This window comes from Mya arenaria, chromosome 4 (assembly GCF_026914265.1).
Source record: "Mya arenaria isolate MELC-2E11 chromosome 4, ASM2691426v1".
Lineage (NCBI taxonomy): Eukaryota > Metazoa > Mollusca > Bivalvia > Myida > Myidae > Mya > Mya arenaria.
The window spans coordinates 38,721,150-38,744,091 of record NC_069125.1 but is presented as its reverse complement, the minus strand read 5'-3'; the positions used below and the strand labels follow the sequence as shown (position 1 = coordinate 38,744,091).

The 22,942-nt window shown below is 34.5% G+C and overlaps 1 protein-coding gene across 1 annotated transcript; it reads right to left on the bottom strand.

Annotated features, from left to right (window-relative positions):
• Positions 1-1,201: 1,201 nt before the first annotated feature.
• On the bottom strand, positions 1,202-21,076 carry LOC128230233 (serine/threonine-protein kinase greatwall-like). Its single transcript, XM_052942330.1, has 17 exons — positions 20,939-21,076; positions 20,012-20,067; positions 19,253-19,353; positions 18,168-18,259; positions 17,236-17,375; positions 15,937-16,025; positions 14,378-14,487; positions 13,841-14,049; positions 13,063-13,207; positions 10,773-12,235; positions 10,223-10,283; positions 9,672-9,821; positions 8,872-9,067; positions 7,737-7,850; positions 7,352-7,453; positions 5,095-5,205; positions 1,202-4,660 (listed from the first exon to the last, which is right to left on the bottom strand). Exons 1-17 carry the CDS (start codon positions 20,996-20,998, stop codon positions 4,614-4,616), a joined length of 3,246 nt encoding a protein of 1,081 aa, XP_052798290.1. The 5' UTR covers positions 20,999-21,076; the 3' UTR covers positions 1,202-4,613.
• Positions 21,077-22,942: the final 1,866 nt, after the last annotated feature.

The window sequence follows — 22,942 nt, the reverse complement described above, 5'->3', positions numbered from 1 at the left end:
CTTTACGAGTTGAGCATCAAATTCTTAAATCAGGCATAAAAATCTAACAACATTGTCAATGGCTCAAGAATATGACAATCTTATGAACTTCCATTGACCTAAACATACGACTTTCATTTCATCACATTCAAAGTAAACATTAACTGGATATTGAATTTTGGCGGATAAAGCAAATAAATATTTTGACTGTCAGGGGTTCAGTTACATGATTCTTTAGATTGTTTCATTATCCTATTAACTTTAGTATTAGCACGGTAATCTTTTAATCTGGCGGTAAAACATGTAGTTTAGAAACACATTGATCAACTGCGTGTCCTAAACTGTTTCGTACATTTCAATTTTGAATCATGTGGAAACAATATTTGTCACTGTTATTATAAATGCCCCCCCCCCCCCAGTGCCAAACAGATATATTGAATATGCCTACATCCAAATAGTGTTAACATAAACTATTAGCATATATGTAGAACCACACGATTGATGACGTCAAGTACGGCGGAGCGATGAACTAAGATGTAGGGACGGGGGACTTGAACGCGACACATCCAGAAATAAGGACTAACACGGCTGCCTAATCTGTTAAGTTTACGAGTTAAGGTAACACATTTTGCTGAATGTAGCGTGGTCGTGGTTTTGCACATAGATTCGTCAAAATGTTTCCAACTTCCCATTTTACCTTCATAGACATGTGTTATGTTGTGTAGCTATTACGTCCGCTGTCCCGCTGTCAAATTACCAGCACTAGTTCGATGAACGTTATTGATTTAAAGTGAATACGAACATTTAGCATTAAACAAAAAGCGGCTTCTATTGCGTGAATCCGTGAGCAATATTTATGTGCACCCATGAAACTATTGAAATGAATACACTTTATCCCCCGGAGGATATTAGACCGATTGAGGGCACCCTGTCCATGATTATTCATCCATTAAGTACGTGCATTACTTAAAAATGGTCTGCTTCAAAATATTTTCTCGCATAAACAATTAATTAAATCATAATTCACGCTAAGAAGTCTGTTGGTAACAAGAATTTTGATATTGAAAACTATTACAAAGGTTTACATATGATGATGTGAGTATGGTGCTCCAGTAATGGAACATGCAAGTCCAATGATGCAATTAATGCATAACAAACACGTTTTATTTCGTATTATTTATTTTGCATTCTTAAGCAAATTCTTCAGCAATTCGCACACAATTCCAATGGCTCTGTAAACCTTATGCCCAAATAGTAATGATCATAATATCGTCCATGGAAAATAAATTATGTGCAAAAGCAAGCATATTACATTTGACTTTATACTGAACCAGTTCCTCGCGAGCCAATGGCAATGCTCGTCCGTTGTTGGGATTTCATTTAAAATGGGGCATAACTCGACAATTATTTAATCCGAAATTATGGGTCTGCTACACAAGTGCGAATAGCTTCTGCAGACATGTGTACTTAGTTTAATTTGAGAAGTTGGACGTATTTTGTACACCGCCGACGACAAGGAGACAATGACATCAAAGCTATCTTATGAGGTGCTTTTCTGGGAAAATCAGAGCAGCAAAAAAAAATTGCATGATATAACCATAGTCCATCTAAATGGATGTCAGACGTGTTTTGTACTTGGCAGACTCGTTGCAAGGATACATAACAAATGTCAAAATAATAACACGTATGATCTATCTATGTCGAACTCTCATTATTGTGGGTAGATATAACCTAGGATATATGTACGTATGTCTGTGATATAACTATTTGGTCTTAGCCAGGTTTTAAAAGGGCAAGGTGTTGCTGAGAAGGGACAGAGTACTAGGCGTAAAAAGGCACATTGTTTCGAGCGGAGATGAACTTGAATAGATATTAATTTCACAATAAATGTTAGAAATTAATTAAATTGAAGTCGTTTGAGCATTCAAATGCAAGATATATTGACTTTATACTAATATATTCAGCTTTTAAGCGAAGCATATTACTATTTATTATCTAAAACATACAGTCCCAGGAAGGTAGAATGTGCACATGCTCGTCTTCAAGAAGGCAGAGGGGTGCATCCAAAATGGACAGGGTTTAGCACCCTTCCAAAAGTCTTAGCTAAAACCCTAATAACTAGCGGTTTCACTATTTCTAGTAAGGCCATTATTAATTAATTACAAGATTATCATCCAATTTCTTTTTCAATGGGGGTGGGAGTTGGGGTGACATTTTATTTTTCTTAAATGACTGTTACACCGTTGAATATGTGTTCATGCTCTTTCTTATTGAAGGGGCCATAAACATGTGTTTCTAGACAAGCCACGAACACAATCGTAACAATTCGCAATTTTTACATGTGAATGTTATACATTAGCATCGTATAAATGAATTAACGCCATTCCTGGCCCGATATAGACCCTAATTCAACATTTTTAAGAGTAGTAACATTTAAGGGAAAGAGGGGGCGGGAGAGGCTAAATATCTAACAATTAATTTATAGTCGCCCAAGCTCATCATAAATAACATCTATAATATCATCTATAACAATCGAAGAAAAGAGGGAACACATACAGTATATAAGGGTATAACATGTTTTTGTTATGAGACAGGCCCCAATTTCTTGAAACTTCTTTAGTCTCTTATAACAGGATTAAGCTATTCTCACTATTTTTGTTGCTCTATAAAATGTGTTATATTTACTTCTTCAAGAATTTTTAGAAATTATGTAGGAATTATCTATATGATTATGACAGTAAGCCATTTTTCATTTATCAAAATCTATTTTCAGTATGTATTTTGGCTAATTGATATATGTGACTTAAGCCTGTTAAGCTTAAGAAGTTTCGAGGAATTGGGGCCAGATCATTTACACCCACTTGAATATCATGTACAATTTCCATAAATATATGCAGTATACATGTACCAGTAAGTTTAATATATGCAATTCCAAACCGTAAAAGTAAATTAATCTGTATTTAATATTTATGAGCTTACAATTACATAGACACACACAATACACATAAAACATATTAACAGTATCACAGGAATGATGTAACAAGCATTATATACATAGATACAACAAGTTCATATACATGATAAAGTGCATACACCACTGGATTAGCACCGAATACTCACTATAATTATTTAGAACAGAGCCTGTACTCTTAAGTCAGCCTCCTAATTTAAGTATTTCATTATTCATTTGATATTTGGTCTTGAAAATGTTAAAACTACTTCATAAACTAAATTCAAAATACACACTTTTATGTAGAAATAACATAATTCATGTATTTTAATTTGAGTATAAAAACTATATTTCTTATAAACGAAATTGACTTAAGTTAGGAAATGTTTTATGAATACCGCACCAGATCTCCTAGTTACTAAATAGACTTTATATGAAATATGAATATTTTCTCCTTCACTTCATTACAAAGTAGTGTAAGAAGTATTAATTGACTAGTGTTTTACATAAAAAGCACATTTTTGAGTTAAACAAAAACAAACAAGACGGTCACATAGCTTATTCTGTGGGGTTTATTTTAGTGGAATAAAGGACATAATAATTAACAAAGCCAACATAGTCTTTGGTACCATGCATCAAGATTCAGTTGCATACATAAGATTGATTCATGTTATCAAAGACAGATTCTTTAACTGTTATTGAGGAATGGCTAAAGTTAAAAATTTTGGCAAAAGGCAATGACGAAAACCTGACATTTTCTTCTAAAGCTGACAATCTGCAAACTTAACAAAAGAAACAAGGGGAGATAACTGCAATCAAGTGCCCTAGAGTTATTTGAGTGCTAATCTTCACATAGTCCCTATCAAAAGAAGTTTGCATTATAAGAAAGATGAACCAGAGGAGACAATTTTGATATAAAGTGCCCCAGTTATGAGGATGCAAAAGTTTACATCAGTATCTATCTATGTTCCAAGTTTCATTGAAAACTTTCAAGTAGTTTTCAAGTTCTGCTCCGGTAAAAATTTTGGTGAAGAAAAAGATGAAGTATAGGAATAAGAATAATGACAAATTTACAGTAAAGTCAAAAGGGAGACAACATAATGAGAAATGTACAAAATGTAAAAAGTATATATAGAGGACAAGAAAAATTGGTTAATAAATCCATGTTTGCTTCTAATAAGTAAAAGATAACAAAGTAAAATTATGAATACAATGACAGTGTCATGGTAAGTACAAAAACTATTTCGGCTCAATTGACATGTTGTAAGAATTAACAAAAACTATTACCAACAATATAATAACATATATAACTAACCGGTTACCAAAAATATGCTACGTCATAATCAATGTGTCATAATAATAGGAATATGTTATAAGAATTCTTATGAACAAGTATATTCAGCTATTGAAATAACTACAGCCATCACAGAATGTGACAAGGGCCCAACATATTTACAGGGGGAGCGGTTTGATGGAAGATGATAAGTCAAGTGTGGTAACTTTGCAAATATGAGACATTGAGAAAAAAATTGAGTTTTAAAAAGACATTGACGTCCGATAGCAGCAGATCCAACACTCAGAAATCCACATCTGATAGCAGCAGATCCAACACTCAGAAATCCACATCTGATAGCAGCAGATCCAACACTCAGAAATCCACGTCCGATAGCAGCAGATCCAACACTCAGAAATCCACGTCAGATACAAGAAGATTTTGCATCAAATTTCGCGCTGAAAATAAACAAGAACGTATCTCAAATATATAAAGGATAATTGTTTGTTTCAGTGTAAGTTTGCTGAATAGTCAGCACCAAGTGAGCACCAAAAAATGAGTGGCTTAGACACAAGTGAAATATTTGCTTTTGGGTTCAACTCGAAGAAATATATTGCGATCTTACACTGAAACCAAAAAAAGTAATTATTATCTGCCTAAAAAGATATAAAGACAGTTAATTGTAATTTTTAGAAAATTTGGTCAAATTGTATGCATCATTGCATTTGTGTCCCTGCTCTGTGAGCCCTGACGTTTGATTTTGAAGTGAGAGAGGGCTAAATTTTCAAACTTAAAAATATACAAACAAGCTCAGCATTATCCAAAAATAGTTTAAAGACATGTATATATTCCAACATAAAACTCGATAAGCTTAAGTAAAAGGTGCAGGTACCTTCAAAGTATGTGGTGTCAGTGGCGTCATTGGGCTCGGGGACCCAGGGTGCCTCAGAGTCCAGTAAGTGGGCCCAGTGTATACCCTCAAACACCGGCATATGACGCACAACTGGAACATATACATAATAAGTTTTGTAATGAGACAACAAGGTATAGTTTAGGCCACAGTTAAAAAAAAGTTTGTTGACTGTTGCCAATGGAGTCTTGGGCATTTTTGTGAGTCAGACAGTTAAGACCAAACTAGAACTCCGCGAGTCGGATGTGTCGCCTGACAAATTATTTACTGTAGACATTATAGCGGTTAGATTGGCATTTTATTCATTTATAGACAATGATGTTGCCATTTAACTTTCAAGTGTAGGTGGCATTTGAACCCTCAATCAGATATACCTACGGAATAAGTTTCAGGTTGAAACCTCCTATAGATTACGAGATATGCCACGGACAAAACCTAAGCAAGAAAATTAACAAAGGGCAATAACTCTAAAAATATGGCAGCAAGAGTAACGGTTCTTGTGCACTGCACTTGTCCTCAATGAGATCTATCTAGCTATGAAGTTTCAAGTTGATACCTCTTATATTCTTCAAGATATGCCCCGGACAAAACTTTAAGCATGAAAATTAACAAAGGGCAATAACTTTAAAACTAAGAAAGCAAGAGTTACTGTTATTGTGCACTGCACTTGCCCTCAATGAGATCTGTCTAGCTATGAAGTTTCAAGTTGATACCTCTTATATTCTTCAAGATATGCCCAGGACAAAACTTTAAGCATGAAAATTAACAAAGGGCAATAACTTTAAAACTAAGAAAGCAAGAGTTACTGTTATTGTGCACTGCACTTGCCCTCAATGAGATCTGTCTAGCTATGAAGTTTCAAGTTGATACCTCTTATAGTCTTCAAGATATGCCCCGGACAAAACTTTAAGCATGAAAATTAACAAAGGGCAATAATTTTAAAACTAAGAGAGCAAGAGTTACTGTTATTGTGCACTGCACTTGCCCTCCATGAGATCTATCTACATATGAAGTTTCAAGTTGATAACTCTTATATTCTACAAGATATGCCCCGGACAAAACTTTAAGCATGAAAATTAACAAAGGGCAATAATTTTAAAACTAAGAGAGCAAGAGTTACTGTTATTGTGCACTGCACTTGCCCTCCATGAGATCTATCTACATATGAAGTTTCAAGTTGATAACTCTCATATTCTACAAGATATGCCCCGGACAAAACTTTAAGCATGAAAAATAACAAAGGGCAAAACTCTAAAAATATGGAAGCAAGAGTAACAGTTCTTGTGCACTGCACTTGCCCTCAATTAGATCTATGTACATATGAAGTTTCAAGTTGATACCACTTATAGTTTAGGAGATATACCCCGGACAAGCAAAAATGGGACGCGGACGCCGCCGACAAAAGTAACCCCTATATGTCGTCTTTTCAGGCGACACAAAAATTGACATATTGGTTTATTGTAGTACACTAATTTATTTGTGGTTGTCTAAAGGTGCATAATCTACATAATTATGATTCTGATTCACTTATTTTTCATTTACCAAAAATCTCAGTATTCGCATTTGGATTTCTGGTGAATCATGTACCTAAACATTTAAAAACATAGAGGCCTGTCCTATCAATGACCATACTACAATTTATCATAAGCATGATTGGTGCAATTGTCATTTATATGTTTGTTAACAATTACACAGTAACTGAATCAAGTGGTCTTATGAAGACAACGATAAATATTAACTATTAGTGCACCTCTCTATGTCTGCATAATTATGTATTCATTATTATAAATCATTTATGACTTTTTGCATAAATTGTGTTTATTGTGTTATTGCTGCTTTTGTCGCCATAGTATATGTACATGTTTTGCCAGATGGGTCTATCACCTTCTTGGAAATAAATGTCCTGTACTGTTCTTAAAACACAATTTTGTTTAGTCCCCAAGTAAAACTTTGATTTTAATATAGACTTTTTTAATATCAAAGCATGTTTGACTTAACTAAGGATTGTTTATCAAACCATCATTCATAATTGTCCCAAGTTACAAAGCATTTCTCTAATGCCTTGTTTTGTCAGACTCACTGTATGAACTGATTAATATATAACTATTTCTATCTTTTAAGAAGTTTACATACCAAACAAGTGATGATCAAACAATAAATCACACTCATTGTTACAAGAGTTAACAAAACTAATTAACAATCTAAATAAAAAAAATATTGAACAGACAAAAGTACATACCTCTGGCCCCAGGTCGGTGCATGGCGTCTGGGTTAAGCAGAGCCTCGATGGCGTCTTGACATTCCGGGCTGATAGCTTCCTCCCCTTCTGGCCACGGTATGTCTTAAATTGAAGGGGGAGGAGAATTATTGATTATCTGGGTATTTTTATAATGGTATTGTAATATATAAAGATTGCATAACTTAAATGGTATACCGCACACAATATGAGTAGAAGATAATCTACATGAATAATAGGAATAGCATTTTCTTCAATAATTATGGTTTCCATTTTCCATCAACATTTGTCTGTGCTAATGCAACACGTTTGCAATGAACTTCACAATCTGATAATGTTCACAATACAAATATCGAATATTATAAGGATAAAAATTAGCAAAGCATACCTCGTTTTAATATATTTTCAAAGACAAGTTCCGGTGTTTCGTCATTGAAGGGAGGCACGCCAGTCAGAAACTCGAACATGCAGATCCCCAGAGCCCACCAGTCTACACCGGGACCTTCGAAATAATATCAGGCTTGAAAATTATGTCCTTAATGACAACTGAGAACAGTTTTTACAGCATAAAACACATCACACTCGTTAGCACAGTGTTACGCTATATAAATGAAACTTGACTGTAATTAGTTCAAAATGAAAGATGATACACACGGGAAAATGGTGAGAAAAATTACAGTGAGTAAAAAATAAATATTATGTTTAATATGCAGTGAATAAAAAAGAAAGTCCATTTCAACGCTTGTAGTAGGCTCAGACTATTCGTAAGTATCCATTAACCAGTCAATGGTGCGGACAACGTAATATTTTTAATCACATCCTGGCGGAAATATCCACATAATATCTATCGAAAACTTTGGTATGGTGTTATACTGTTGGCAAAAGAATAGGTGGGGGAAACACACCTATCTTGCTTGGTGGTCTACGACCTAATTCATATGCCCCAAAACCAGAAATGCAACACAAGATACCATCTCGCAAACCAGTGTATCCACTTGTCATATGATATAATAACTTAGTTATATCTAAAATACTTTATTTACTATTATGTTTATGTAACAAACATTCTTTCAGGTTAAAATCACTTTTACTTTTCTTTTAATCTGGCTACGAGAAATAACGGAAATTGAGATCAAATTGAATATTCTTTTGTTAAGAAATGACTTACATGTTTTATGAATACTAGCCCAGAGCAACTTCTGAGTATATATTAAAATGGAATTCAACCCTATTTTTCCAACTCAGTTTTTGCAGTTTATCAAGAGTTTATGGGATAAAAAAACAGTATCCACTAACTGAGATGTGTTTTACCACATACATTTGGTAACAGAACATGTACAAATGTTAAAATGTACCTACATGTACCTACATGAATCATGTTGTGGGAATTTTATTAGGTTTACCAAGAACAATTGCTTTTAAATTGCAAATGTGACTAAATTGCCAGTGCTGATAAAAATGAAGTTTCCTGTTCCTTGATTATCTTTTTTTAACATGAAATAAAAAAAGCATATCCGGAATACCATGTGGTTTTTGCTGGAGGATTTCAGGGGCAAGGTAATCAGGTGTCCCCAGAATTCTTTCTTCTTCTGTGGGGGGTGGGACCCGTCGCACAGACTTAGGGGTCCTGTATGGCGTCTTAAGGGGATGTGAAAATGAATGGAACCGGGTAACAGGGGCACAAGGAGTCCGCTTTACATCTGGGGTTTGGAAATGTACCTGGAAGAAATTGAAATGATTGACTCAAAACATTATATGCACAATCAGTTCTTTTTTCAATCATTCTTGGTGCATTCCTCAATAAACAGTTTTAATGCCAAAACTGAATAATTGCTTTTCTATATATGCAGTTATTGAGTTCTTGCACTTGGGTGATGAAATGTAATACAATACTTTTTACAAGCAATATAATACTTTAACATCTTCAAACACATGCAAATTATGGCTCAAAATTGCTTGAATAAGGAGTTTATTAGTAAACAAATAATAAAAGACCCAAATTCATGATCCTGAATATTTAATTAAGTCCAAGAGTTAATAGGCTAAGAACCCTGTTGAAATGGATTCACAGCCAGTTACATCCAGCTCAAAGACATTTATATCCATTTCCTTTTAACTATATTGAACACAAATGTCCAGCAAAAACAAACTTAACAAAAGTATAATACCAGTGGTTTTAAATTGAAAGCTCTTTATCCTAATACATTATATCAGGATTATTTTTGATTTTTATCTTGACTTCCCTGTAGTAATGTCTAAATAATAGTGTTCACATCTATGAAAGCATTCTTCAATTTTAATAACAAGACAATTAAAGACTGACCTTCAAATAAGGCTCTGGAGTCATAGCAATACAAGAAGATGTGGATCCCTCCGAGGTATTTCGATGACGCAAGGCGTCCCCTTGCGTTAGCTTGGCTGGGGTTCTCTCCCCTAGGTTAATATTGGCCGGGATCTTCTTGCCTGATGGATGCTGGAAACAGTAAATAGAGGATATATCATAAGTGATGCTCAACTGTTGTAGGGCGTGGTACAAGAGGCATCTTGTGTTATCTTGATGGGAGACCACCACCCTAGGTAATCCTGGCTTTGATTTTCTGGTCTTAGAATGCTTGAAACAGTGTTGTTTTTTAAATGCAATGTGTTACTTAAATGTATATCTATATCAAAATTAGACTTTTAGATGAACAAGCCCATTTTCTCAAACTCATGAATGACATAAGAATACTTGAACAAGCCTGACTTTATAAAATTAAGACTTTTACCAAGCTGGGAAAGCATTTTATCAGTGCAGGGCTAGGGAGCTTGTGCCAATTTCAACCACCGCAGTTTTCTCCATTGAAGTTATTTATCAGCTGACTTTAAAACACATACCCTTGTCCTTGGCGCAGGAGGTGGAAAAAGCGGCTTGGCTTCATGCTGGGCTTGTGGGGACCTGAAACAAATTTAGAAAAGGCCGAAAATAAATCAAGTCTGTCGGTCAGGAGCTTGTTTACCTTAAAGCAAAGCAAACATTACACTTACAGTCAATTTATACTAATTCTTCTAACTTCAGATAAGTTTAACATTGACACAGATATAGATATTTACATCAAAGCCTATAATATTAACAGATTCACCGTAAAAGATGCAAAGATCAAATTTCTAAGCAGGAGATTGCCAATGTTTTTTTTGTAATTTTACCATCTAATGGTTTTTTAGTCATATAGGTATCCAAAAGAGCACAAAAATGTGATTGTAAATAAGTCAGCATTTGATTGAAACGCAAGTGTGATGACAATGCAGACCATGATGACAGACATATTTATTCCTATTTGTATACCGTGCAGGCAACACAGAGATGAAAAATCAGAAAGCAGATGAAAATACGAATTAAGCTAATAGAACCCTAAAAAACATTCATGCATAATGCCAGCACACATACCCGCATTTCTCCTGGTTCAGAACATTCCCCTCAGGTGGTGGCGTGAACACAGACATATCCATCCAACCATGTTGTGAGCTGTCCTGGATACTAGACAGGTTTGGGCTGAATGGATCAACCTCACCCTCCGATTTTAAACTAGAAGCAAAAGGCTTTTGAAGTTTAGCAATCCGCTTATCAATCACAGGTCCTTTTTGAGGTAGATTATCATGCCTGTTTTGTTCAGATTTCATCTGTGTGAAGATAGGGCTATCAAGAAAATCTTCAGATACACATTTAGAATCCTGGCCTGTAGATTTCTCTTCGTCCCCACTGTGCATCCCAGATTTACCTCCTGATGATGTCATTCTCTCAGATTCCGACGTGTCACTATGTCCCTCTACAAGTCTCTGTTCATCCGCCGACAGGGACACCAAGTTATCTGAGCTGTATAACTTCTTGCAGTCGGTAGTGATTCGGTCAAGGCATTGCCTTGTTTTATCAGGATTACACCGACCCGATGCTCCAGGTTTATGACAAGATGGCTTTTCTTTACCATCCTGACCACTAGGAAATCTAATCCTTGTACGTGGTATGGAGTTACTCCTCTTATACAGCGGTTCCCCGCTGCTCCCACATTTCAACATTCTGAACTCCTGGGTGAGCCCAGAATCTGCACTATGCGTACGCCGTACAGGACTCACTTCAACATGACAGAAACTGCGTTTTCTTGCAAACCGTACACGATCTTGGTATCGACTTACATCAGAGTCACTCTCCTCATCAGAAGGATAACAAAAACTTTTTGTTTTGACTAGTTTTCTTGGTTTACTTCTTTGATAATTGCTTGTACCACACTTGGCCTTTATGTCATCAAAAACACTAAAACTGAGGGAATGTCGCAGTTGCTGTACTTCTTGTTTTTCTTTCACTTGACCAAAAACTTCGCATTGGCTACCTTCTACGCTAGTGATTCCCCCATTTTCTTTATTGTCACTATCACCATCAGTATCCTCGGAATACGACCCATGTCTCAACGACCGTAAGTTCCTGGCTGCGTACGAGCTCCACACAGACTCGTCAGTCCGATGCATCTGGGGAGTATCGTCAGTCATCCGCTCTTGTCTTGACGGCACCTTGCAGTGGCTGTCACACTCTGAGCAATGGCGCTCCCTTCTGTCAGCCTTGCATGAACATTTCCCATTATGACGTTCGGAGCTTCCAACATTTTTCTGCTTAATTATTGAATTCTCCGAAACCTCCCCAGTTACAGAAGACTTGAAAGAATTGCCAAAGAAAACATCATCCGAATCTTGGCTTTGTTCCGTTCCAATGGAGTCGAGATGAGAATTGACATCAAGACTATCTCTACATGAAAGGCCTATAGGGCGTGCTAGATGGATTGAGCTAATGTCCTCAATGTTGACAGAGCTGCTCACATCTTCCATATTGCAGCCTGTCGACTGCGTCCAGTCTGCTGACGCCTGAAACATTCATCATTACTTAACAATGTTTGTTTAATCAGATACTGCATTAATTAAATGGCTACAAACCTGCCACCAATGAAACAAGGGCTATGACTGAACTTCTTTGAGAACAATGATGATACATGTAGTAGTTATTAACACTCACACAGTACAATTATTATGTGGCAAGGATCAAAACAAAATTGAGTTTACCTTCTCTAGTTTCCTTACATATATACATTCATGCAACACTTCAATTTCATGTATGCCAGAGTGTAAAAGTTGCATATGATTATCTCGAGTGTACACATTAATACAAGTACCATTATGGTAGACATTGCATACCTCAAGGGTAAACATGGCACACCTCAAGGGAAGACATTGCATACCTTGAGGGTAGACATTGCATACTTTGAGGGTAGACATTGCATACTTTGAGGGTAGACATTGCATACCTTGAGGGTAGACATGACATACTTTGAGGGTAGACATTGCATACTTTGAGGGTAGACATGGCATACTTTGAGGGTAGACATTGCATATTTTGAGGGTAGACATTGCATATTTTGAGGGTAGACATTGCATACTTTGAGGGTAGACATTGCATACTCTTTGGGTAGACTTTGCATACCTTGAGGGTAGATAGTGCATATCTCAAGGGTAGATAGTGCATATCTCAAGGGTAGACATTGCATACATGTAAAGTAGACATTGAATACCCTACTGTAAACACAAGGCTGGCCACTGGAGCAGGTCTGTATGGCTTAGCTGTCATGCTTTGCATGAATGCCAGGATCTTGGATGATGACTGAGAGCGTATTAGGACATATAAAATGAGTACATACCTCTAGTGTCGTCATAAGGCTGGACACGGGAGCAACCTTGTTTGCTGTGCGGCCTGGTGTTGAAGCTTGCATACTGTGACAACTCAAGACCTTGGATGCAGATTGAGAGAGGAGCTCATCCCTCATAGACTTCTGCTTCAGTAGCCTATAAATAGTTTGATGTATGCACATTTATATATATATACATGTATATATTATAGTCAAACTTTTCTGATTCTTTGCGCTTGGTGGGTTTTTCATGTTTCCTTGTTTATGTACAAAGGATTCAATCGCAAAAACATATTTTCTCATGCCCTGCGTTGGTGAATCCCTAGGGTCTTGGCCAAGCTTATTGTGCTTTGAGCAGAATATTTAAGTGAAGGTGAGGGTGAAGCCCAAGGGTGGTGATGAGTGGTGTTGTAAGCTCCTATGCCCAAAATGTTGTTGGTGCGGCAATATGGAGGGCACAATTACCTGTTTTGGTGTATCCTAGGTGTCTGATTGGTACTGCGGTCTGCCTATGGGTATTTGCACAGAGGTCAATATTTTGTAGGTTGAGTAATATGGTGTAACTTGGGAGGTTAGATCACTTGAGGGGGTGAATCCTTGGTGTTTGGTGGGTATGTCTGTGGTGTTGCATGCCCTGAGGCAAATTGTGAATGAGGCAACATGGGCTAAGGTTTGAGACAATATAACCAAGAGGGGTATTTCCTTGGTGTTTGGTTGGCAGGTCTCAGAGTTTTGTGGGACCAAGGGTTGATGGTTGGCTAACATGGTAAAGCATGTGAGGCAAGATTACCTATTGGGGTTGATCCGTGGTGTCTGGTGGGCAGGGCCGGGAGTTTTGTGGGCTCCAGGGCCTGCCAAGTCACGGGTTGGGCGACATGGTGTAGCGTGGGAGGCGGGGCCAGCCTGCCTCTGCTGCATATTAAAGGACACCTCAGCAAGCGGAGACATCACCATCGGATGGGGGCTGTACAAGGAACTAGACTGGTCACCATCACTGCTCTGCAAGTATACAAGAAATTGGGTATCAATAGAAATCTACATACAATTGACTTCACAGACTCATTTTAGCCTTTATTCTTATCCATTAAAGAAGAGAGATTAGGGAGTTTAAACATAACAGTATTTAACTATTTATAAGCTAATTTTTAAGAACACAAACATTTTAAGACTGAATCTGGCACATATGAATCTTTAAAACTGAATCACACATAGCCAGTGAGCATAGATAAACTTGTAGGTGAAGTAAAAATCAGAGAATGTGATATTAAAGGTTGCCTTATTAAAATATATAGGTAGATATAAAAGTTACAAATATAAATGATCTCACAAAAGCTAGAGATGATCTCAAGGATAAGATCTGCCCAGGAGTTCGGTGTGCATTGTAATTCTTCAAGCTGTATGGCATCGGTGTCCTAGGGGTCATGGGTACATCAGCATCTGTAGAATACAGTAATGCAAAATAATATTATTAAAACCGTGATCGGATCTAAGGGCTGGTGGGTGTTCATGTAATATAAGTGTCAGCCATTTATGCAAATGTTGGGTTCAAGTCCATCAGGGTAAATTTTCATGGGCTCTCAACATCTCAAATGTAAAAAATAAAATAAAAATGGACAGGCGAACAAATAATAAAACTTACATTCTCCTATAAATCTTCAATGTTTTAATGGTGTTTTCTATTTGAAAAAGAGGATGAGATGTTATTCAAATAACTAACATAGTCATTGTAGTAGTCAACCAAACAGTACCTATGTATGTGACTTAGTAACGCTGCTTCGGCAAATCAAAACAGAATATCTGGGGCCGTATGCATAAATCATCTTGGTGAACAATTTCAACTGAATGAAAAAATGCTTTTATAAATTGAATTTTAAGATAGGAAACAGTCTTATTTTACACCAAAGATATGAAAATAAGCAATAAAAAATTTCAATAAATAAAGGCATATCAATAAATTTTATGAAATATAGGGGGTATTTAAAATATTCGTTGTTAAGAATTCCATAATTTTTACTTAGAAGCCTTATGAATACAGCCCCTGGTTTAAAGTGAAGTTAGGAATTGTTATATTGTTTGCAACATGACCCACAAACTGTTCCAATGAAAATTAAATACTGCATGCTCTATGTCAGTGCTTAAGTTAGCAAAAACATAATTGCACTAATTGTGCATGATTTATCAATTCACATTCTTCATTGGCTTTTATTTTCAATAATAATAATCCAATTTTATATTCACTTCATCATAGACATTGTATGAAGTTCCCAATTTATTTATATTTTTGTGCACTTAGCAGTAACATAGTGCATGGCACAATACCTAGAGGCCAAGTTTTATTTCTTCCGGCTTTGGCCCGGACTTTTGACTTCCAAAAGCTCAATAGCCGTATGACAAGGCAAAATGTACCTGTTTGATTGAATACAGCATATACATGTATCTTTTGTTACATGTACTTCAACCTTAGACAGTCAAGTATAATAATTATTAAGCACAGTCAAACAATGGTGTTACATATGTTGTGCTTCAACCTGTGTGGGAAACATTTGTATGTTACAGATTTTAAACTTCCCAGAGAAAATCTATTAATAAAAGTAAATAATGTTCTCTGAGGTTCATTTTTTAAATGGAAGCCCTTTGGGTATTATCTGTGATAATGGAGTTCAGTAATCTTTCCTAAGACAGCATGCTTGATCGTTAAAAAAGAATAGATTTGCTAGTACAAGCATGTACATGCTTATGTAAGCTTTGTAAAACAAAGGCAATCATTTGAATAGAAATAGAATAGCTGAATAAGAGAACCACAGAGGGAACACCAACACAGCTTTACCATAAATAGTCTCTTAGATTAAGATTCCTTAAAGGGGAGTATTACAAAGCAAGACTTACTGAAGCTCATGTTGAACTTGGACAATCCAAAATCTGTGAGTTTGATGTGGCCTCGGTCTGTGATCAGCATATTGTCTGGCTTCAGGTCTCTTGAACAGAACATACCCTTACTGACGTAAGAAGATGGTGACATCATTTTGAAATTAGGCATACTGGGGCTACATTATCAAATATTTTCAGGTTAAAAAATTTAGGTGAACAATGGGAGAGTATCAGAGATCAAAAAATAATAATTGAAATTTAAATGAACTCAGTGTAACCTTTTCAGCCAAACCATTTTTTTAAAACATATTTCATTACTACGTGTACCAAGAAAACAATCATTGAAAATCAATCGTATATATTGCTTTTTTATCATTTTTGCAGAAATATCCCCAAACTCCAAATCTTTTAGACTAATTTGTTAGAGAAATGGTAAGAAACACCCAGCTGTAAAAAAATAGATTTTAAGCAAGCCCTACAAAACAGTACAAGGTTTGCAGACTTGTGCGTATTTAGACCACTGGAAGTAATAAGATTTCAATGGATATTACCCGGTATATCAAAGACCTTTATCTGTAGCCATTATTATTGAGGAAGACTTGTGCCAAAAAGGTTATCTCAAGAAGTGGTCACTTTTATGTTACAATGGAGGATAATGCCAAATCCGAAAACAAGGGAATTTGTCTACATAGTTTTGCATGTAATTGCGAAACAAAAGCTTGTTTAACATTCAATTGTCCTGTGCATAAGGATATAAAGTCTATGGACAATCTTAAAGCGTTCATTTTACTTTTTGATCCTTGAGATATCAAGAAATTTACAAGACGTTCTCAGATTTAAAAGAACCTACATGTATTTCCCAATCCGCAAGAAAACCACACAGGAAAAGTTATTCAGCATTTCCCAATCAGGAAATGAAGCCCTTTTGAATTGCTACTACAACTTTAGGTGGAAAATTTTCACACAAAAAACCCCCATATATTTAAGCCCCAATATCTCGAGTATGAGCAACTTTAAAAATTATCTTAACAGTTGGATTTATATCAATCTTTCAAGTACACAACCGTAGTTCTAGATTGTTTGTAAAAAAACTCCTTATGAACAGGAGATTTTTACTAAGGTATTTGAAAAACCAGGCAATAAATTGTCATAAGTCTCCAAATCGTGAATGACTGAAGGGGAACCCTTTTTATCACTGATTTGGCAATTTCCTCCGCTGTGTAAGTAGACCGAAATTTATCAATCAGACAACAGTCTTAGCATCAACTGTAAACCAATCATGTTGAGTGTGTATACTTTACTACTTGATTGCTGTACCTGTGTATGATGCGCTTGCTGTGGAGGTACTCAAGAGCCAGGGTGACCTCAGCCACGTACATTATGGCCATTGGTTGGTCAAAGTAGCCCACCACACCAAGAAGGCTCTTTACATCTCCTCCTACCAGGTATTCCATAATCTTCAACGAAAAAAATCAGTGTATGAACTTAACATTTACATTACCATTGAGGTACAGGGGTTGATGAATGTTTCATAGCCGAATAAATTTTTCATAGACAAATCTAATTTTGAAAAAAATACTTATCATCTATGTTACAATAATACAATAACTTGGGATATATTTGCCATAATTCCGCACAAAAAAACAAATTGCTAAAATACTAATATATAACGAGCAAAATAATTTTGAAAGCCAAAAATGGTATTGGAAAACATTTTTTAATAGCACAGTGCCGATTCCAGTGCCATATGTGGTCAGGCTACCAGTAATTTCACTTTTCAATTTCATTCAAAAATCCTTAATGATTTTGGCATCCTGAATTTACAGCTGCAAATATTCTGCACGATATTTTTTTTTATATTTCATCTTAATATGGCCAAAGCCAAATCTTAAATTATGTACTGTGAAATGAATTAATCAATTTAATGAACAAGAAAGCAGCGCAAATACTTGACTGTTTTTTTCAGGACACAACCTCACAAATATAAAACCAGTTATGGGTCTTGCCATACATGTACACTCTCGGGACTAGCAATATCACACAATAAAATTTTAATGAAAACTGGAAGTGTCAGAAATTGACTTAAAGTTTAAAATTACAATTCAAATCACAATGCCTCATTTTTTTATAACAAAAATCCTTTTCTAGAAAAAAGAAGCATCTTAAAAATGCTTGACACTAAATGACATATATTTTTATTCATGCTTTACATAAAAAATGTTCCAAATTCTCTGATTGTAAGGCCTTACCAGGAAGATGTTCTGTTGGGACTGTATGGAATAGAACAGTTTCACGATAAAGGGGCTAGACACTTTTGCCATTGCATCTCGCTCTGTAACCACTGTCAGGGAAAACCAATCATATCAACAATACTACATGTATATATGGTAAAAAATAAAAATCATATACATGTTTAACTAACATATAAAGTGATTTATATTTAAACATAACTAAATGGATGTTGGATGAAAGGCAATTTGTTTTGGTCAATATCTTTTGGTTGATTCTCAAATGGGCCTCATGTTCGTCTTCAGAAATTTACAAGAAAATATGAATAATAGCAGTTTAAATTAAATCGACAACAAGTAAATGAACACTCAAGTTAAATGACAAGAGATAAATGTTTGAGAACATGCATTAAACTTTTGGTGTGTTGCTGATTGTTTTAACAAAAGAATGCTAAGACCGAGCACAATCATTCAAAACTCCATCGAAAACAACCTCGGATGTATTTGGTCCATTTACAATGTCAGAAATCTTTATATTTAACTACACTGCAATAAGATTGAGTATTGATTTCAATACAGCAGTTAAACATAATGACCTTACTTATGGCAATCTTAATTATTTATGCAATAAAACACTACACTGGCAATCAATTAATTAATAAAATAATATAGATATAGAAAATGCACTTAAAACACTACAATTAATAAATACTTTTATCTAAAATTTTACGAACTACTTCTACTGATATACCGACATACATCTGGGTTGTTTTCAATGGAAAATGGCCGATGTGTTCCGAATGAGAGCCCAATGTTTAACACAGGGTTGTACATGTTTGATATAATGATAGTGATACCAAACCTTTTAACTGTTTGCACTAATGTATTGGTATAATAATGTAAACATAGGCCCAGAGATAGATAGAACGGAATTTGATTTTTACTAAAATCAGCAATAAATGAAGTACACAACTAGTCACTTCATGTACATACAAGTTCAACTTTTGTATGTTGTGTTGAACTACTTAAATACATGTACATAAGATAATAATTTTGGTTTAAATAATAAATTGCAACTGAAATATTGAAAACAATAGCAAACTTGCCTTGACTAGTCAGGTTTTTGTTGATCATGTCAGACTTCTTCATGACCTTGATTGCATACACAGTGTCCGTCTGATTCTTCTTGTGTCCAAGAAACACTTTCCTGAAAACATTTAAGTTACAGCATCTGGGTTTTTTCAGCTCTTTAGGGAAAAGGATGGTAGTAAAAATTGGGAAAAAATATCAGAATTTTTGGGTAGTGATGTTCCGATGATCGATTATAATTGAAAATCGATTGGTTGGGCCTGAAATCGGCGACAATCGATTGTATTTGGTTATAATTGATCATCGAAAGAAAAAAATGTAAGTAAGTGTTCAGACGTCATCTTTAACAAAATGGCAGATGAAAGCCTCAATGAGCAAGTAAAAATGAACTATTTTTTATATAACACTTAATTACCTTAATCATAGACATAACGTATATATGCATATAATGATTAAGAGCTTAATAATGTGCATGAATAAAACTTCACTTTAGGTTTTATCTCAGTAGTATTTTAAAAAACGATTGTAGTATCAATAATCGGTTACTTGAGTGGAACCGATTATCGATTGTAAAATTGGAACCGATTCCCAACACTAGTTTTGGGTCAACTTAGGAATTTTTATGCCATATTATTTTATATGAAACCCAAAAAGCTTTAATAATACCTAGATCTAGACTTTTTTAAAATATAGAAAACTTAAAAAAATAATTGAAAAACTTAAATGATTTGGATATCTGAATAACATCTAAGCAATAACTTTAAAGTATTTCTTACCCAAAGGCTCCTCTGCTAATCGGTTTAATAAAGACAAAGTCTTCAATTGTTGGTACCTAGAAGCAGAATGGTTATATTTATGCTACAGAGTTATCTATTGGGTTAAGTTTATAAACAAAGTTATTCAAGTTCATTATTTAACAAGAATATCATGCCTAGAAATAATTATAACAGTTCAGTTGAGAGTTAAAACACTTTAATTATACGATATATTGTTGGTTTAAAATAGCAAGTAAATGTGATATTTCCACATGAAAACGATGCAAGAAATCTTTCAATCATGCACTGTGAACTTTCAACACCAGCTTCACCCAAGTCACTTTCAAAAACCTTTAAATAGTAACATACATTACAAATTATATTTAAACCAACACTGCGCAGTCAGAGTAAGGAATCATGTGACTTCAAAAGTGTCCTTACATGGGTCACAACCAGTGTAAAAACCAAGTATGTGAAGTTAATTTTTAAATAAGTTTTTTGACAGAAAGTATATGAAAATATTTCTTAGCCTATAAAAGTTAAAATACTGCTATTTTCTGTTACACATGTGAAACATGTTAGATTTGCTTGTAATTTGATGATGCAATCCTTGGCAAACATTTCAACATGACAGAAATTTGAAAAACGATGCAACACTTAAATATTGGCCAGGCAGAAAATAGCACTAAAGTAAGCCATTCGGAGTGCAATGTTAAATAAACAATGACGCCATAATTCCAATATGAATATCATCCCTTATCTAAGCATATATACAAAGGACAAAGTGAACGTAAATATTAGCCTTTAAATCAAAAAATGAATTGCTTTTATGTCACCGACTTATTAGGAGCTCTAACAAGTTTAACTTTAAGGATATTTCATTTTCATTTGACATCTTCAAAATATTTGTCTCAAATATTGAGAGAAAACGTCAGAAAAGCTAACAACCTTTGTATTCTTTTCATTTTTTGAATCCTTATAAGGTGGTTGTTCTTCTATGGTGTTCATTGTGCATGATCAATGCACTATATGGAGCAAAACACTGCAAAAATATTATTTAACATTATTTTTTTTGTTCGAACTAGGCGCTTGTCGTAAAGAATATTCAAGGGAGGTTATTTTGAATTAACCGAAAGAAAAAATACAGAAAATAAATGGGTGCGGGGTGATACAGGAATCCAGTGGATTTCACGTGAAATCCACTCAAAACGTGAAATCCACTCAGAACTCAGTTATTTTAATGAATAATTTATTTTTTATAAACATATTAGAAAGTGCCTCATGAAGGGTTGATATTTCAAATTTTATTGAAATTGGTCAAAAAATAAAGAAGATAGAGCAATTTTTCATTTTTTTTCCAAAAATAGATCGGAAATCGAGGTGAAATCCAGATTCCGATAAGTGAAATCCACTCATAACTCATTAATTTTAATAAATAATTTTCTGTTTTTGTATATTTATTAGAAAGTGCCTCATCAAGGGTTTATATTTCAAATTTTATTAAAATTGGTCAAAAAATAAAGAAGTTAGAGCAATTTTTCATTTTTTTTCAAAACATAGATCGGAAATCGAGGTGAAATCCAGTTTTCGAGAAGTGAAATCCACTCATAACTCATTAATTTTAATAAATAATTTTCTGTTTTTGTATATTTATTAGAAAGTGCCTCATAAAGGGTTTACATTAAAAAATTTATTGAAATTGGTCAAAAAATGAAGAAGTGAAATCCACTCACAACTCATTTATTTTTAACAAATTAATTTTTCTGTAGAACAAATAATTGAAAGGGCTTCATAATGGGTTTATATTTCAAATTTTATCCAAATTGATCCAAAAATAAGAAAGTTGTAGACCTATTTTGAAAAAAGATCGGAAATCGAAGTGAAATCCACATTTTGACAAGTGAAATCCACTTTTTCAGACGTGAAATCCACTCATAACTCATTTATTTTTTTACAAATTATTTTTTTTGTTGAACAAATAATTGAAAAGGCATTATCATCGGTTTATATTTAAAATTTAAATGGAATTGGTCCAAAAATAAAAAGTTATAGACCTATTTTGAAAAAGATCGGAAATCGAAGTGAAATCCACATTTTGACAAGTGAAATCCACTTTTTGAGACGTGAAATCCACTCATAACTCATTTATTGTTAACAAATTATTTTTTTGTTGAACAAATAATTGAAAAGGCTACATAATGGGTTTATATTTCAAATTTTATTCAAATTGATCCAAAAATAAGAAAGTTGAAGTTATATTGTGAGGGCGTTTTGTTGTGTATGCATAATTGTTTAATTTTTTTCATGATAAACACAATATCCATACACACCCAGGCCATACCACGTGGAGGCGCCCTCAATCATGGCCCTTTTTTACTTTCGAATTTTGAAAATATTAAAAATTTCATAAATAATCCGAAAATTGTTTTGAATTATTTGTTTATGCCAGACATTTATTTATGGTTATTTATACATGTACATTGGTTGATATACGTGATCATAAAAAATTTAAAAAAAAAAGAAAGAAACAAATACAACAGAACAAAGTTACACCAAGTGAAATCATATGTTTAACTTGGTTTACAATAATGAGAGATAATGAAAAGGTATGTTCACAACAGTTAAGGAAAATAATTACACAAAATAAACAATAGCAAAATATGAAAAAAATATACACAGGTAAACAGAAAGGGGAAACTTCAAAGACAAATTTCTAAGCAAAAAAAGTTTCAACGCACAGAGAAAACGCATCAATAATCTTGTTCGAAAAAGTGTAAAATGCATTGAAATGAAGGACATAAGATTTCATAAGGACTATCACAGTGACATGGTGCACTACAAAAACAAAGGACACATTAAATACTTTCACGCCATCAGGAAACATATTACGTAATTTCACAGATTAATACGAGCTAAAAGCAATTATTGTGATGTTAGTTATAAATATGCTTA

Coding starts and splice junctions, on each gene's coding strand:
- LOC128230233 (XM_052942330.1), bottom strand. CDS start 20,998: ATGAACACCATAGAAGAACAACCACCTTATAAGGATTCAAAAAATGAA. Junction 20,068..20,938: donor AAAATGAAAAGAATACAAAG/GTTGTTAGCTTT, acceptor TTCTGCTTCTAG/GTACCAACAATTGAAGACTT. Junction 17,376..18,167: donor CCCAACAGAACATCTTCCTG/GTAAGGCCTTAC, acceptor TTTTCGTTGAAG/ATTATGGAATACCTGGTAGG.